General features: G+C 47.1%; 1 protein-coding gene across 1 annotated transcript in view; it reads left to right on the forward strand.

Moving 5' to 3' along the window:
* sik2b (salt-inducible kinase 2b) overlaps positions 1–13,731 on the forward strand; it is a 44,154-nt gene extending 30,423 nt beyond the window's left edge. Inside the window, exons 7-15 of the mRNA XM_070970025.1 lie at positions 315–541; positions 1,276–1,428; positions 1,897–2,055; positions 3,948–4,179; positions 4,283–4,576; positions 6,521–6,678; positions 7,467–7,580; positions 7,848–7,936; positions 8,494–13,731. Coding sequence (XP_070826126.1) covers positions 315–541; positions 1,276–1,428; positions 1,897–2,055; positions 3,948–4,179; positions 4,283–4,576; positions 6,521–6,678; positions 7,467–7,580; positions 7,848–7,936; positions 8,494–9,127 — 2,060 coding nt within the window. The 3' untranslated portion in view covers positions 9,128–13,731. The remainder of the gene's footprint in view (positions 1–314; positions 542–1,275; positions 1,429–1,896; positions 2,056–3,947; positions 4,180–4,282; positions 4,577–6,520; positions 6,679–7,466; positions 7,581–7,847; positions 7,937–8,493) is intronic.
* The last annotated feature ends 2,073 nt before the right edge of the window (positions 13,732–15,804 follow it).

A 15,804-nucleotide genomic window follows, 5' to 3' on the forward strand; every position in this document is an offset into this window, starting at 1 on the left:
AACTCATCGAGCCACTAACTAGAGGTGAGGAGCTCTCATTAGGAGGGGAGGAAGGAAGAAAAGAGAGGAGACACACTGTTCAGAAGTGACTGAGGAGGAAACTAGAGAAGGATTTTGTACTTAGCGCTGTTTCCGCACCACTTTGACGAGGACGTAACGCTTTGTGGCTTAATTTCCTTCTTCATAGCTTGTACAGGAAGTGCTCACAGTTATCAAACATAAGCAACAACTTCTTTTTTTTTTTTTTTTAAAGTGTTGAAATGTTATAAAAACCATCTCACATCCCCTGTTATTGTTATTTCCACCGGTTGCAGACTGTGAGCACCTGATCCGCAGGATGTTGGTTCTGGACCCGTCGAAGCGTCTGTCTGTGGCCCAGATCAAGGAGCACAAGTGGATGTCTCAGTATGTTCCCGTTCAGAGGCCTGTTCTGTATCAGCAGCCTCTGTCTGCTGAGGGCGAGGCGGGCGTGGGAGAGTACAGCGAACAGGTCCTTCGCCTGATGCACAGCCTTGGCATTGACCAGCATAAGACTATAGAGGTGAGGGCTGAGCTGGAGGGAGGAGTGGGCTTTATCTATTCAACAGGGGTAAGAAGGGGTGAGGTTTAAAGGTCAGAGCCTCAGACTGTGAAAAGACAGTGGATATGCATCATGATACACATGCAGGAAGCAGAATTCCTGTACTCTCTGTGATTGGTGGGCAGGTGAGCGCCCAGCAGTGCAGCTGAACAACATATGAACAGATACAAGCTGGATAAAAATAGGTGGAATAAGGCCTTCTTTCTTGTGGCAGATTGAATCATTTAGAGGCCCAGGGCAAACCCAAGCATGGGGTCTTCCTTGTATCTGATTCTTTCCCTGTTTGAGAATATTATTGGCCGCTAACTGGACCTGCCAATGGGGGAAAGTCACAAAGTACCTTTTGTGAAATGCGTCTCTTTTTCCCCTAATAATAGCTGCGTGCTTTATTGACCCCAATGGGAAATTTGCAGCGTAACAGCAGCTGAGTCACACATGAATCTAACAACATAAGGGCGTTCAAAGAGAAAGAGATCCTAGGAAAACTGAGTAATGAAAATATGAATAACTGGAAACTGAACTAAAATAAAATGGTTAAACAGTAAATTAAAGTAAATAAAATATATTGACTCCTGCAATAACCCAGAGAGAAGTAAAGAATTATCCATGTTAAGAGCCATCACAGAGAGGAAGGTGTGCTCCAGCAACAACTGCAATTAGAGACGTCTCCATTTCTGCTGTGTGTCACCCTTCAGTCTCTGCAGAACAAAAGCTACAACCACTTTGCTGCTATCTACTACCTGCTGGTGGAGCGACTCAAGGCCCATCGCTGCAGCTTCCCTGTCGAACAGCGGCTCGACGCCCGCCAGCGACGGCCCAGCACCATCGCCGAACAGACTGTCGTCAAGGTAACCACAGGGTTGCGAGGCGGTTCTGACTAACGTTTGCAGAGATTACCATCTCCACACCTCCCTGATCAAAGCTTCATTATTCACACCTGCACCCAGGAACAAACAGACACGGCCCATTCATCCGCTTGTCCTGCCGGGTTCCCTCTTCGCCTGGTTTCTCCCGGTCTTTTCCGCCCAGCCTTGATCTTAATGCTTCTCCCTCACTTACATTATTCATTCTTTTCTTTTCTTTGTCCACTGTCTCTTCTTAGCCACACTGTGCGATTTCTCTTTCATTTCCCTCGTCATGTACGAGCTGTTTTTTGTGTCTCGCTGGATTACAAAGTCAAATTCACGTCAGATCAGTTTTGTTGTAATTAGATTATTATCATGGATGTTGTTAAGTATTGGCTATGAATTGGGAGGTTTTTCTTTTTGACGTAACGTCAAAGATTCTCTCTGTCTCTGTTTTCTCCCTCTCTCCAGTCGACTAGTGGTTCAGCCCAGGTGGGTTTAATCCCGCAGGGCGTTCGTCTGCTGCGCTCCCCTGCTGTGCCCCAAGCCTCCTCCGATGCTTTCACCTTCCCCCAGACTGCATGTCCCCTGGAGCAGAACTTCATGGTGGAGGACGTTAACACACCCAAAGTAGGTCCAATACCAGTTAAAAAAAACGAACAGGGTGAGGCTTCAGTGTTTGTCCCCTGCACTCATGTGATGGCTCACTCACATCCGGCTTGTCGGTCATGGAAGTTGTAGTTGTTACGGTCATTATCAGCTTGCACAAGTATGTCCTGAAAAAATGATCCCGATAAGCTTGACAGTGATTCGCTTTGATAAGCATATCCGCTCACTGTGAATCAGAATTGTCTGTGCATGCTTGTGTGCGTGTGTGTGTGTGTGTGTGTGTGTGTGTGTGTGTGTGTGTGTGTGTGTGTGTGTGTGTGTGTGTGTGTGTGTGTGTGTGTGTGTGTGTGTGTGTGTGTGTGTGTGGCAGACTCCTTTGAGGCCTCGAGCGCTGGCTTGCTCCGTCAACCTGCCAGAGTGCAGCTGACTTGTTCTGTTATGTAAGAACTCAGCCAGCACTCACATCAGACAGGACAGCTGCCTGTCCTGCACAGCTTCTGCACACACACACACACACACACACACACACACACACACACACACACACACACACACACACACACACACACACACACACACACACACACACACACACACACACACACACACACACACACACACACACACACGCACACACATGCACACACACAGTGCTCTTCCTCTTTCTCTGTTTATCTGTGCCAACCAGCGACTTTTTTCTCCAGGCCTGTTGTTGAGCTGACCATCTATTAGAGAACACAGACTCCAGTGGTCTGAGCTGAAGGCCTCACACACCTGCAGGGCCACACGCACACACATACACAGCAGTATCATTCTTCAAGATTTCTTTTCCATCCCACCCCCTCTCCTGGCTCCAATAAAGAGCAGTGTGTATGTTGTTTTATGCGTGTGTCTGTGTGTGTGTGTCTGTGTGTGTGTGTCTGTGGTAAGCAGGGAGTGAGACAGAGGGTGCGTTATCTGCGTGAATGGAGCCTGGTTATGTAAGCAGTCCTGTGATGATGATGATGATGATGTGACCTAATGCGAAGCTGAGTGAACACACATGGACAGGAAGCTGCTGCGCTGCTCCAGCGATCTCACCGCTGTGACCCCCCCCACCCTTCAGCCAGCAGCTCATCTTTTCTTTTTTAGTTTTTGGCTCTCCTGTTGTTTCACATTTTTTCTTTTCCATTCAGCGTCTCCGCTCCCTCTCTCCTCTTCCTTTTACTTCACTCTCACTTTATGACCCATCCACCCTTTTCCATCATCTATTTCTCAATGTCGTTTCCCCTCTTGTCCTCAGTGTGTGTGTATGAGTAAGTGTGTGTGTGTGTGTGTCAGTTGAGTAACAGCATTCCTATCCCAGCACACTACAGAAAGCAGATGGGGAATTGGGCAAAGTTGCTCTTTCTAGGCCAACACCAGGCTTTCCGGTTACTGTGGCCACTCATGCAGATGATCTTTGTCTGTGTGTGTGTATATGTGTTTGTGTGTCTGTCTGTGTGTGTCAGTCACACAGCACTTTCAGTCAAAGCTCACTTCCTGGCCCTGCATTCCTAAATCCCCACCCTCCACCTCTAGGCCAACACACAGGCCTGTCTACATGCTGTAACACACACACATACACACACACACACTCCCAGTATGACAGAAACTGTGGTGAGTGGAGGGAAAACAGTGGGAGGAGATCAACTAATGGAGCCCTCATTCTCAGTATGGTGGTCGCCTTCTTGTGTCCATGTGGTCTAGTGCAAATGGATTGTGTGTGTGTGTGTGTGTGTGTGTGTGTGTGTGTGTGTGTGTGTGTGTGTGTGTGTGTGTAAGATGCCTGATTTGACTAACAATGTGTCCTGGCTCCTGCTTTTTTCTTCCTGGCGCAGTCAGTTTTGGATGTATGGTTATCGCTCTCTCTCTTTTATTTTTCCCCCATCTAGGTGAACGGCTGCCTGCTGGACCCCCTGCCTCCCCCCACTGTCCTCCGCAAGTCCTCCACCTCGTCGCCTAGCAACATGATGGAGACGTCAATCGATGAGGGCATCGAGACCGAGGAGCCAGACGCAGAAGATGATCCGCCCCACCTCCTCTCGGCCTATCAGACAGCTCGGTTCGGCCAGCGGCGGCACACCCTCTCTGAGGTGACCAACCAGCCGGGGCCTTCAAACCAAGGTGTGATGTCACCTGATCAAATGCTCACCTTTAGACATGCGCATCTGATGGTAAAACTAAGCTGCTGTAATGGCTCACTGAATGAAAACACTTTGTCCCTCAGGTAAATTATTCACTCTAGGACACAACCCCTCCATGGGTAGCATGGATTCGGACATCGGCTACGACATGGGCTCCATCCACAGTGACCTCGGCCTGCTGGAGGATTCCCCCTCACTCAGCGAGGTGGTACCGGCCAACAGCCCCGCCCCTGCCGTCACCCCTACGCCTTTCTTGAGCGCTCGGCCCGCCAACCCAGCAATGGCTGCCCTGACTTCCCAGCATAGGGAGGCGCACAACCGCTCCCCCATCAGCTTCAGAGAAGGACGCCGTGCCTCAGACACGTCCCTCACCCAAGGTCAGGACCACCTTGCTAATTTATCTTTTCTTTGCTCTGTATCCATTCATTCTTCTTCCTTCTCTCAAATGCACTCAGACTACATTGACTTCATAGTGGGTGAAGTGTCTTCTTCAATAAACCCAGGCACTCCATTTGAGGGTCACCCTCAATATGTACACGGCCATTGTGCCTCTTGCAATAGAAAGCTTCGCTGCTTGTGTTGTGTGGCATTGCATTTTCAGTGCAGTTTAATGAAAGAGATGACAGGACGACGCAAAGAACGGAAAGAGGACTGCCAGCTATCTGTAAACCCGCCTTAAAGGGCAACTGCACCAATTTTGCTTTTTTGCATTTTTGTACTCCAGATGGAGCTGCATGAAAGCCTGGTAAACTGCCTTGAGTGATGTCATTTGAGTCAGCATCAGTTGGATTTGAGGACCACAAGATCGAAAATGAAAAGAATCCAAAAAATGAGGTCACCAGACCTGTAGCCCTCATTTCTGCTCGATATCAGCTCAATTAGCCGCTACTAGCATTACAGTGTCCATTGGCGGTCAAGTTGCATTATGCACAGATCAATTTTGATGCTTTTTGCTGCCATACTTAACGGTTCATAATGTCCACAGTATTAAATCCATATCGCCCCATATACACAGCTAAATGCAGCAAGTTCAGATGTGCTCTCGATAGACGACGCTGAAAGACATTCTGCGACATATGGAAAATCACTGTCTTAAGTGGAAGTAAACAGGACAGGTTGAGTGAAAAGCTTTCAAATCCCCGTCAGTCACAAGTGTCAATTAAACAGCAGATCCGACACGTCTCCTTGAGCTCAGCCACTACAAGCTGCAGAGAGTTTGACGTATCAAGTGTCACAGTGCATATGTCTGAGGCTCCAGGATCCACAGAGCGCTGGAGCACCAGTCAAGAGGAAGAGCATTGATTCTTAAGACACAGACGCAACACCCCTGCTGCAGCTGCTCCCTCACACCCTTCTGCATGCACGCACACACACACACACACACACACACACACACACACAAAGATATATGTATACTGCCTTCTGGATAAAAGTGCCTCATTCCCCCCCTCCTTTTCACACCCTTTTTTCCTCATCTCTTCCTCTTCTCTCATCCTCTCCAGTCCCTCTGACGACTACAACAGTGATGATTCACGTTATGAATCACGGACAGATATTTGAAGGTTTCAGCCCACATCTCTCTCTCTTCCCCCTTCTTTCTCTATCCATCTCCTCACTCTTCTTCTCCCTCTTAACCACTCGTCCTCCGTCATGCTTTTCTTTCTGTTTTCAAAGTTTCAGTCTGCAGCAAGCAGGATTTGTCTCTACTCCACATCAGAGAGGAAGAGGAATATTAACCAACCCATCCACCTCTCCGTTTTTCTTCCTTTCCGGTTACGTTATTCTGTGCTTGCCGGTTGTAAATCACCTGCGCTTTAGCCAAGTCGAAACTATAATTATATCTTCCCTGGCTCCACGGTGACAGGCTCTCTGTGTACTCCCAGTTGGTATTTGCAGTTATTTATATATTTATTTTTCGTAATCCTCTTTGGAGAGTGTTGATGCGGTGGATTCTTTTGCGTCAGACTGCTGACTCTTGTTTTAAATAACTCCCACCATCACAGTGAGTCAGGTCCTGTCGTTCGCAGACACAGCTCATCACCACTGGATGGGTCTTATCAGAGCCACTTCGCACAGATACTGTCACATGTGCGCACACACAAACACACACACCCACAGCGGCTCATGACGTACATCCAGTCACAATGTCAGTAGGGGCGATGAAAAGTGCTAACAGGCCAGCCAGTTTGCTAACGTCAGTGAGGATTAGGCCCGACTCTGTGACAGGATGGAGCCTCTGACATCCTGTTATGAAGAGCTGTTGATCAGCTGCAGAGAATCAATACTGAGTTTGTGTTGTTTGGATTTGTTTGTGCTCTCAGGTCTGGTTGCGTTTCGGCAGCACCTCCAGAACTTGGCGAGGACCAAAGGCATCCTGGAGCTAAACAAAGTCCAGATGCTAGTGGAGCAGATGGGCTCCGGGGAAGGGGCCGCCATGGGCCCCCTGGGACCACAACACCACTTGCACAACCTCCTGGAGGTCAGTCTTATGCATAATCATAGAAAAACTCACACACACACAAACACATCTTTCACTCATACCCATTTCTCCCAAACCCGTTCTCAGCCTCAGCCCCTTGACCATCCTCACCCCATGTTGGCCAGAGAAAAAAAAACAGGCACCCAGGCTGTTGTGTAACCCCAGGAGAGGCAGCCAACTGTGGCTTGTTTACTGTCTCCCGTCCCCCTGGGGCCTGGAGCCTGGAGCCTAGGCCAAAGTGAATGCAGCCATTGTTGAAGTCAGTCAGACTTAACCATAGTAGTGACTGGCACTCAAAAGGCCCAAGCTCCAATCCCACACAAAGACGGGCACACATACACACAAAATAATACACTTACAGGAACACACTGCAAGGGGAGCCATTTGAGGAAGGATCTACAGGCCTTCATATAAAAAAAAGACAAACACACAAAATTAATTGTAGAAGCAGACAAGATCTAGTTTTGTCCATCTCTCATAATGCAATAACGCAGCTCTTTGTTGGTTATGATGCTCAGGCCCCATCATCCTTTTAATTTGCTTTCATTTCATCTAACTACTGTGTAATCCCTGTGGTACATGCCATTTAGAGAAAGGCATCTGGCTGATCAGTCACCACGCAGGCATTTGGGCAGGAGACAGCATGGATAATCCAGTTAGACCACACGATGAAGCACCCAGACCCTGACACAGCTTTATTAACCGACGGGAGAGGGGATCTGGGAAACGCGCACACGTGCACGAGCGTAAACGTCCCTTGTTCTAATGCTTTGTGTTTTTGATCAAAGGGCGAGGCATCCAAGCAGCAGGAGGGCCTAGCTTTATACCAAGGTGGGCTGCATCCGCCTCTTCTGTCCCGCAGACAGAGTTTGGAGACACAATACCTCACTCATAGACTACAGGTACAGTCTAACACCAGCTACACTCGCTCATTAGGACTGTATTCATCTGATTTATTACAAGTTTATGATATACACACAGGTGCATGTACCGATTTGCCTTCCTCCCTAAAGCCAAACAGCTGCTTTGTGTAACATTCAGTGATATCGGTTGGAAATTTAGGGATTATAAGCAATGATGCAACAGTGCTGCAACAGTTTGTAGCCTGTTACTGTGGTTATTATCCTGAACAGCAGTCATCAGTCCCAATCTCTCCTCTGCCCAAAAAGGCCAATGTCTTGGCTAACAGCCCCGCGAGCTGCCAACTTTTCTGTAAGGAGACTCCTCGAAGTTTAGAGCAGCAGCTGCAGGAACACAGGTAAATCACGCCGTAAATGTCCTTTTTTTTCCTTCTTTGTTTCCATCTTCAGAAATATTTTCAGTGTTTCTCTCTTGTGTTGATTTAGCGATGTGACCTTTCACTGCTGGAAGATTATTTAGAGCCAAAAAAAAAAGCTTTGGCAATCGCAAGTAAATCCAAATAAGAGTTAGTCATACATTGCTGTACGGCATCATGTACGGAACTTTTTTCATCACGCAGGAACAAAACTGCTGTCAGAGCCAAAATAAGCATTTTGTGTCATTCATCCACCCTGACACTGTGAGCGTGTGGGTTAGGAGGAGTTATGTTGTTGATGTTTTGCTTTAACTTTGTCTGTAGCAACGGACATTTTTCTGATGCTTATTATTTTGGATGTAGCCAAATGGCAAGCTCTGCAGGACGATGGTGTCCCCCATTCCTAGTCCCATAAACCAAGCTCTGATTGGTTGACTGTTTCTCTGACAGCAGACCTACTTGAATCACTGAACAAATTGCTGAAATTGTTCTCACCTGCTGTGTTGATTCAAAGTGTCGTTGCACTGCTCTCTCCACAGACTGCACCAGAAGAGGATGTACCTGCAGCAGTCACAGGGCATGGGGCTGCAGGCCTACTTCAACCAGATGCAGATAGCTGAAGGATCCTACCCGACAGGTAGTCCTGCTCTGGACCTGGCGGCGTCCCAAAGTTCCCCTCAGGGCCCCCCCATGTCAGCCGGCCACCAGCCTCAGCCCCAGCAGCAGGGCAGTCCTCAGGCCTCTCCTCCCTTTAGCCACCCCCACAGCCTGAGCCCTTTGATGGAACCAGGCGAGGGGCTGGTTTATGATCCCTACATGAGCCACCACCACTACACCCAACACCTGCCCTCTGGATCTCACCTCCACCACCTCCACAACCCACAGCCCCATGATGCCTCTGCCAGCGGCCTGGCCTTCAGCTATCCTCCAGGCTGTGAGCAGCAGGTCCTGGGGCCTGAGGCTCTTCTCTCAGAGCAATATGAGTTCCCGTTGGACCCAGCCTTACAGCCCCCGCCCGCTCCAGGAGAGGCTGAAGCCGGAGCGATGGCCGGGGTTTTGGCTGGTCCAGGGCAGTCAGACGGCCTGGGCCTGCCTGAGCTGCAGAGCTCCCTCCTGGACAGTGAGATGATGGAGACCGTGGACTCCCAGCATGGCTTCGTACTGGTCAACTAAAGCCAGCTGAGGGGGTTGATAGAAAGCAGTATTAAGCAATGAGAACCCACACGGCACTAAGAGCAGAGAGAATGGAGATGTAAGCGGAGGCCACAACCGTAGCAACAGGGAAGGAGAAGTGTTAACTTTTGTACGACTAATACAAACTTCATTTCTTAGTTGTGACGAACCTCAGACAACCTTTCTACCAAAATCCTCCCTTAGCCTACCTCCCTTTCTCCCTCTCCTCCTCTGTTCTCGTTCTCATCATCTCTGTGAGGCAGGAAAGGGTCCGATACGTGGCCCAATGCGAGCTTCGCCCTGCTGACTTGGCGAGACCACTGTTGTCACAGACGTTGTGCCACCTGCGGGGACTGCGCCCTGCAGCCCGGGAGGGGGGGAGGCGCTGCAAATCCTGGAAGCTGCCAGAGTGCAGCATTTCACCTAGAAATGGTTTGGAAGTGAACTAATTTAGGACTGACTGACAGGCAACCAAAAGGACAATGGCTGGCAGTGCTTTTTGTATTTAAAATAGGACACCATCGACAACAATAGACTGGTTCTTAAAACACTTTTGTGCATTTTTTTTTTTATTTCAGTAGATAAAAAAAAACAACTGAACAAGAGAAAATGGCCCTCATTTATCACGGTACCATGGACGTCACCGCAAATTCATGTGTTAAAAGTGTTTTGGGGTTTTTTGTCCTCTTTATAGAAATGATTTCACACACTAATGTGAGCGCAGAGGCTAACGTGATGGCTGTATTCATAGGTTTCAACACTAACATGCGCAGCATTCCTCCAGAAAAACAAACGAAATCAAACACCTTAAACATGCGGATTGAAGCACCAGGCTGGTGTGTGACGCTCCGTTCGTTGAGCTATATTTGTGCTTTGAGCAGCGCTAAACTTTCTCTAAAAAGCTATTTTAGTTGACTGACGAAATGAAAATAATAGGTAGAACACAAACCTGTAGCTGCAGGGTTTTGTGTCGGCTATGTGACATAAATAGTACAGTTTTTTGAGTTTTCTTTGTGTTTTTTGTGACTTGTAACTACTGATCCTGATTCATTTCTTACACTACTGAACCGCTGCTTCACCTTTCCACCCGACTGCACACACTTGCCAGGTTTCATCACACTCAACGAGATGTTTAGCAGTTTCTTTGCAGGAAAAATGGCCGCGCGTCTGTTTAACAGTTGAATTGCGGCTCGCGTGTTTGCCTGATAAATGAGGGCTGAAGTAATTAACGTGCGTTTGGTTGAGAAGTAGCGGTGTTAGACAGTCAATATTATTCTATTTTTGTGGCAATACTGAAGCAATATTAATCTTTAATGTTTGAGGGATTGTGAATGGAAGACTCACCTGTACAGCCAGCTCCGATTGGTTCCCGGGGACCTCTGAGTCGTCAGCAGTGACATCACTTGAGCTGATGATGTAACCAGGAGATAATCTCTCTCTCTCTCTCTCTCACTCGTCCTGGAAGTGCAGGGACAAGCCTGGAGACAGTCGTGTGTGTGTGTGTGTGTGTGTGTCTGTGTGCGTGCGTGCGTGTGTGTGTGCGTGATTATGTGTGTTTGCACAGTTCATAATTCAAATTTGTCAAACCATTTGTCGTCATGACTGAAAAGACGAACACTGTATTGATGTCTCCCTTCAGAATGACTCAAACTGTGCTGTTCCTTTGGTGCACAGTCGTAGCTTTTAGATAAATTCTGGTTTACATCCTCAGTGCTCCAGTCATGCCTCTGTGTTGTTTCACGGATGAACCGTGTTTAGAATAATGGAACGACCCCTGCGTTAGATTTCTCGAATGTTTCCTCTCTGACGTTGAGGCTGCTGTGAGACGAAGACCAGCAGAACGTCGGTCACCTGACACTGGATTTTTAACTATAGGCTCACCACCGCTCTTTGACTGACAGCAAGCCAGCAACAAGATGAGAGATCTGTTTTTTGGGGGTTTTTTTTTTTTTTTTTTTTGAAGAGCACATAGACTGTGTTCAATCTACTTGAAGCGCGCAGATGTAACTTCTCTGACAGATGACGATGATTTAAAAAGTAACCTACTTTTCATTTTAATAACAGGCCGGAGAGCATCAGAGCGCTGAGACGAGATTATCAGACTGTGACCATCTGCGGAGTGTTTGACCTTCAGAGGTCGTGGGTCAAACTGGAGGAGTGTTTGTAGTCAGATTAGCCTTTAGAATAGACGGGCGCTCTCAGTCGGTCGGCTGGGCTGAGCAGATGTATCTCAGAGTTCACTGTCAGACTCTAAACACAGAGCCGGTTTGACTCTACAGCTGCAGTCAACAGTCTTATGTGATGGCGGGAGAATTTGGACCAACTGTGGTTGCAGTCCTGTGCAAGACCTGAAGGAAAAATCCACCCAAAAATGCTTCTCACGCTGTTTCTCAACAGATCAGGGCTGCAGCTATTGTTTTCTTGAGTAGTCAATCAGCTGTTTGGGCTACAAAATGTCAGAAAATGGTGAAAATCACAGCCCAAACATCAAACATGTTTAGTCAATTCTCACAGAAGGGTAAAATTAATAAGCAAACAGGCACATTTCTGTCACTTTACTCCTGGGCCTCTTTTGTTCTGAGTAGTACTGATCACAGTGACACCTCAATGCCATGTTTCTGGCATTGAACTCAACTTTTGATGTCCGTCCGTCAGGATCGTCGAGCAAATGCTCATTAAGTCACCACTGAACTCTGACATTTAACAGACGCACTAATAACTCCAGCAACAATGGCCTCAATAGGGCAAAGTGCACCGCGGCCACAAGACATGTTGCAAAACAGGTCTTGTGGTTGCATTAATCGTTCCACCCTGAAATTTACAAACTGGTTGGTTTGCTGAATGTGTTTATAAGGCCATTCCACATTTCGCTGAGAGGAATAAGCTCACACCCAGTCTGTGGCTCATGTTGGAAAGCAGTGCAGGAGGATTGAAGGGTGGATTTCGCCTTTAAGGGAATATTTTGATTGTTTTCTTTCATTCTGTCAATGGTCAGGCTAAAACAGCTACAGGATGATCTGTGGAAGTTGAATACTGGAGCACTTTGACAACGAGGGGGAGACGAGACGTAGCGGGAGAGGAGGAGGCGGCGGCGGAGGTGGAAAAGGTTCCTATTGCTCTGCCGTTTCCTGGCAGATGAAACGAAGCGCAATCTGTAGGAAACACCTTTCTCCTCTCGGTCTTCCCCACCAATAATGGACACAAAACAAATTTCTTTCAACGAAAGACCAGACACAGTAACACTTTATCTGATTGTTGATTTTAATCCAAGACAGAGTAACACTTTCTTTGTACAAATTAGAGGTGTAGTGAATCTTCGGTGCGCGCTCGAGCTGCGCCGAGGTTGAATTTTGTGTTGAACGTGAAAAGTGTTCAGTGTGCCTTTTACTTTTTTCAATCTGAATGAAGATTTTTGAATAGCGCCATTATTTCTGGTTGGACCCTTTTCTCATTTGTTTTATTACTTTTTTCTTTTCTGTGTTTTTTTTTTTTTTTCTTTTTCTTCCGAAAGTCAGTAGAGCCAGGTTTTACAAAGGTACAAAACCAAAGTCCCTCAGAAGTTTCCCTGTACGACCCACCGTGTGGAGTTTTGGAGCTTCTTTATCAGCTTCTCTACTGTGCTTTTTTGTTTTTGTTGTTGGTCAATCAGTGTATGCCATTTAAAAGTATTATAGCAATATTTCTCTAGTTGAAGACTAAAGTCATGAAGATTCTAGTGGACGTGTTTGCGAGTATCATAATTTCACCTCCTGCTGATAAAACAAAACATCAATCTATCAATAGAAATCCAGTTTTATATTTACCTTCATTGATGTTGACCACACATAAGCTAACTTGCTGTTGAGATTAAAAAAAGGTTTATTGAACATAAAAAAAAACACTGCGTTGTCTTTTCTTGCTTCTCAGTTTAATCCTTATTTACCATTTGTGTTCACACTGGTTATTGAAACTAGAGAGCTGACACTTAAGCATTTTCTTCCAGACACTCTGCCATCTTCTCCACATAATCCGATTGTCCTGTAACTACAAACTGCAGCCGTCTGATAGCACCCCAGTGTTGCATGGTGTGGGCGTCGGTTAATGACCTGGAAAAATGAATCACACCAAGTGCTTCGTATAAACTGTTGAGTCACCGCTGAACCTGAAATCATTTCAACCAAAACTAAAGCCCCCAAGGCGGCCAATCCAGCAGGAGCCGCAGGACTGCCTCTGTTGCATCATTACAACATTTCGATTCTCTAATGCGAGACAAAAACATCTGTACAAGAGGAAACACGTCACAGCTCCAGTTATAAAGGTGTTACATATTTCTGGTTACAGCCTGAAATGACAGATATGCAGTTCTCTGCTCACGCCGAAAGAATAAGTAGCAGGATGTTAAGGTGTTCAGAGGGAGCATTTAAAAGGTCGTATATTTACCTGTCAGTGAGTGACAGCGTACCTGGACAGAATTACCCTGAAGCTGTAAACTCTACCCATCTGCTCTGACAGGTGAGGAGACAAAAGAAGCAATTAAACAGAGTCACTTTGAAGCGCTGGTTTGGCTGAGCTGAGCAGAGCAGAACGTGCATAAAATCAAAGAGCGTACACAAAGAAATGATTTACACACATCCAACCCCGCAACACCACCCACTCACCCACCCATGCCAGAAAATCTGACCTCATCTCCTGCACTCTGCTCACTTCTTATGTGTGTAAAAACGACCTAAAATCCAGCCATGAAGCGCTCTGAAGCAAAGAGAGGCACCTCAAGGGCCAATCGCATGTCAGCTGCGGCCAATGCCCCGCCCCCTGGGTTAGATCACCTGCCTGAAAAGTTAAACTAGAGCAATTTGGTTTACACACATTGGTTTAGGAGCACTCACCATGTAGAGCGCCTGCACCGATCACTCCACTTCTGCTTTGTATTCCCAAACTGACACCACAGCGAATATGAGCAACTGGAGGGCAGTCGCCTCCGCCGAGACAATGGAAGTGATGAATGGAGCTTTATCTGTGCTGCTCATAGCTTCACAGGTTTGCACACACACATATTAATCAAACTGTTGCTTTAATTCAGTCTCTAAGTTCCACATCCCAGCGATGCTTCATCAGTGGACTTCAAACTGAACTATGGCAGGAAGGTTGAATCAAGGGCAACTGGTCTCGCCTCTCATCCGAGGGGCTTCTTCAGTTCTAACCGGCTGCCTCCCATCCCTCAACAGAGGAGGAGGTCTACAACACCACTCATCCTCTACCTACAATGCCGTCCTTTCATCCTTCACAGGAGGTTTAATAACTTCTCATGTGACAACCTCAACGACTGTCATTCACACACGACACACAACGACCCCACAGAGGTTAAATAACCTATTTTGGTTTTTTAAAGCATCACAACCTGTAAGAATATTCCAGCCTCTTTGATGCCAGTAAACTCGTTTCAGGCATTTTCTAGAGCATTTTTTTTGAACAAGTTGATTTAAATCAGAGGCTTAATCCCATAACTGCAGCAAATAAGCCTTTTTTTTTATCTGCACCAGCATGTTTCCTTCTGATTTAAGTTCAATTTGCTGATCATACTTAGCCCGTTAGTTAGGCGGGACTTTGAATGCAGCATTTTTACCTGCAGTGTAAGTAAGTAAAGGCTCTGCTCGTCTACCACTGCCTTAAAGGCAATCCACTAAAACAAAAAGCAGCAAACGAGGAAGCATGGACGGATAAAAACAGAACTGTCAGTATGCTCAAATGCACCTTTCTGCGCCATCCACACATCAACCAACTCACTCTCCTTTGTACAAACAGATGTGAGCTCAACTCCTTTATGCTCACAGTCAACTGAATAATTCACCACCGCTGAACCGAAGCCCCGACCAGTGGCTGATCTGACATCACATTTCGCCCGTCTCTGCCAGTATTTATCAAACTACCTGAAACTCAAACACCTTTTTTGATAGTAAAGTGCGTCTAAAGGGGGCCGCCCTGACCCAAGCTCTGATTGGATGACCTCAGCTGCACAAGTGAGGAGAAGATTGCAGGTTTCTGTAAATGCACTGAGAGCAAAATATGCTGGCGGAAAATGAAGGGACCTCTGAACGCTGTTTGAGAGCAGAGGTTTGTCCTTCTTGTGTGGAAAGGATCATGTAGAGAGAACACGTCAATCCAATCAGCCCACTCAGACTGAGAACAGCTAATCCCACTAATACAGCGTCAGAGGTAGCTGGGGGTGTAGCAGGGGTGTGTGTGTGTGTGTGTGTGTGTGTGTGTGTGTGTGTGTGTGTGTGTGTGTGTGTGTGTGTGTGGAGCGGGGGGGGGGGGGGGTCAATCTGTTCATGGAAACCAGGGTCTCACTTCTTTTCCTGGGATCAGAGCATGCACGCAGCACACTGTTGGTGCCGCTGATCCAAACTGATAAGTCAGTCTGAAACATGGCGGCTCACACTCAGCCCATATAAAACTCCACCACGATACCGATCAGGTTTCAGCCGACGTCGCCTCACATTTTGCATCTGTTGCCTTTAATGCAAAGTTAATTTGACTCTGTGAAAAGAGCTGCGAGACAGTGGCTTTAAATGGGATCCACCCATGAGCTCTGCTGGTGGGGGGGGGGGGGGAAATCTCCTCCTCACTCAACACCTCCTGCTCTGGTATGAGAGGAAAAAAAACCAAACATGAAATATAAAGGCTGTTTTGACACACTT

Source organism: Chaetodon trifascialis, chromosome 9 (assembly GCF_039877785.1).
Source record: "Chaetodon trifascialis isolate fChaTrf1 chromosome 9, fChaTrf1.hap1, whole genome shotgun sequence".
NCBI lineage: Eukaryota > Metazoa > Chordata > Actinopteri > Chaetodontiformes > Chaetodontidae > Chaetodon > Chaetodon trifascialis.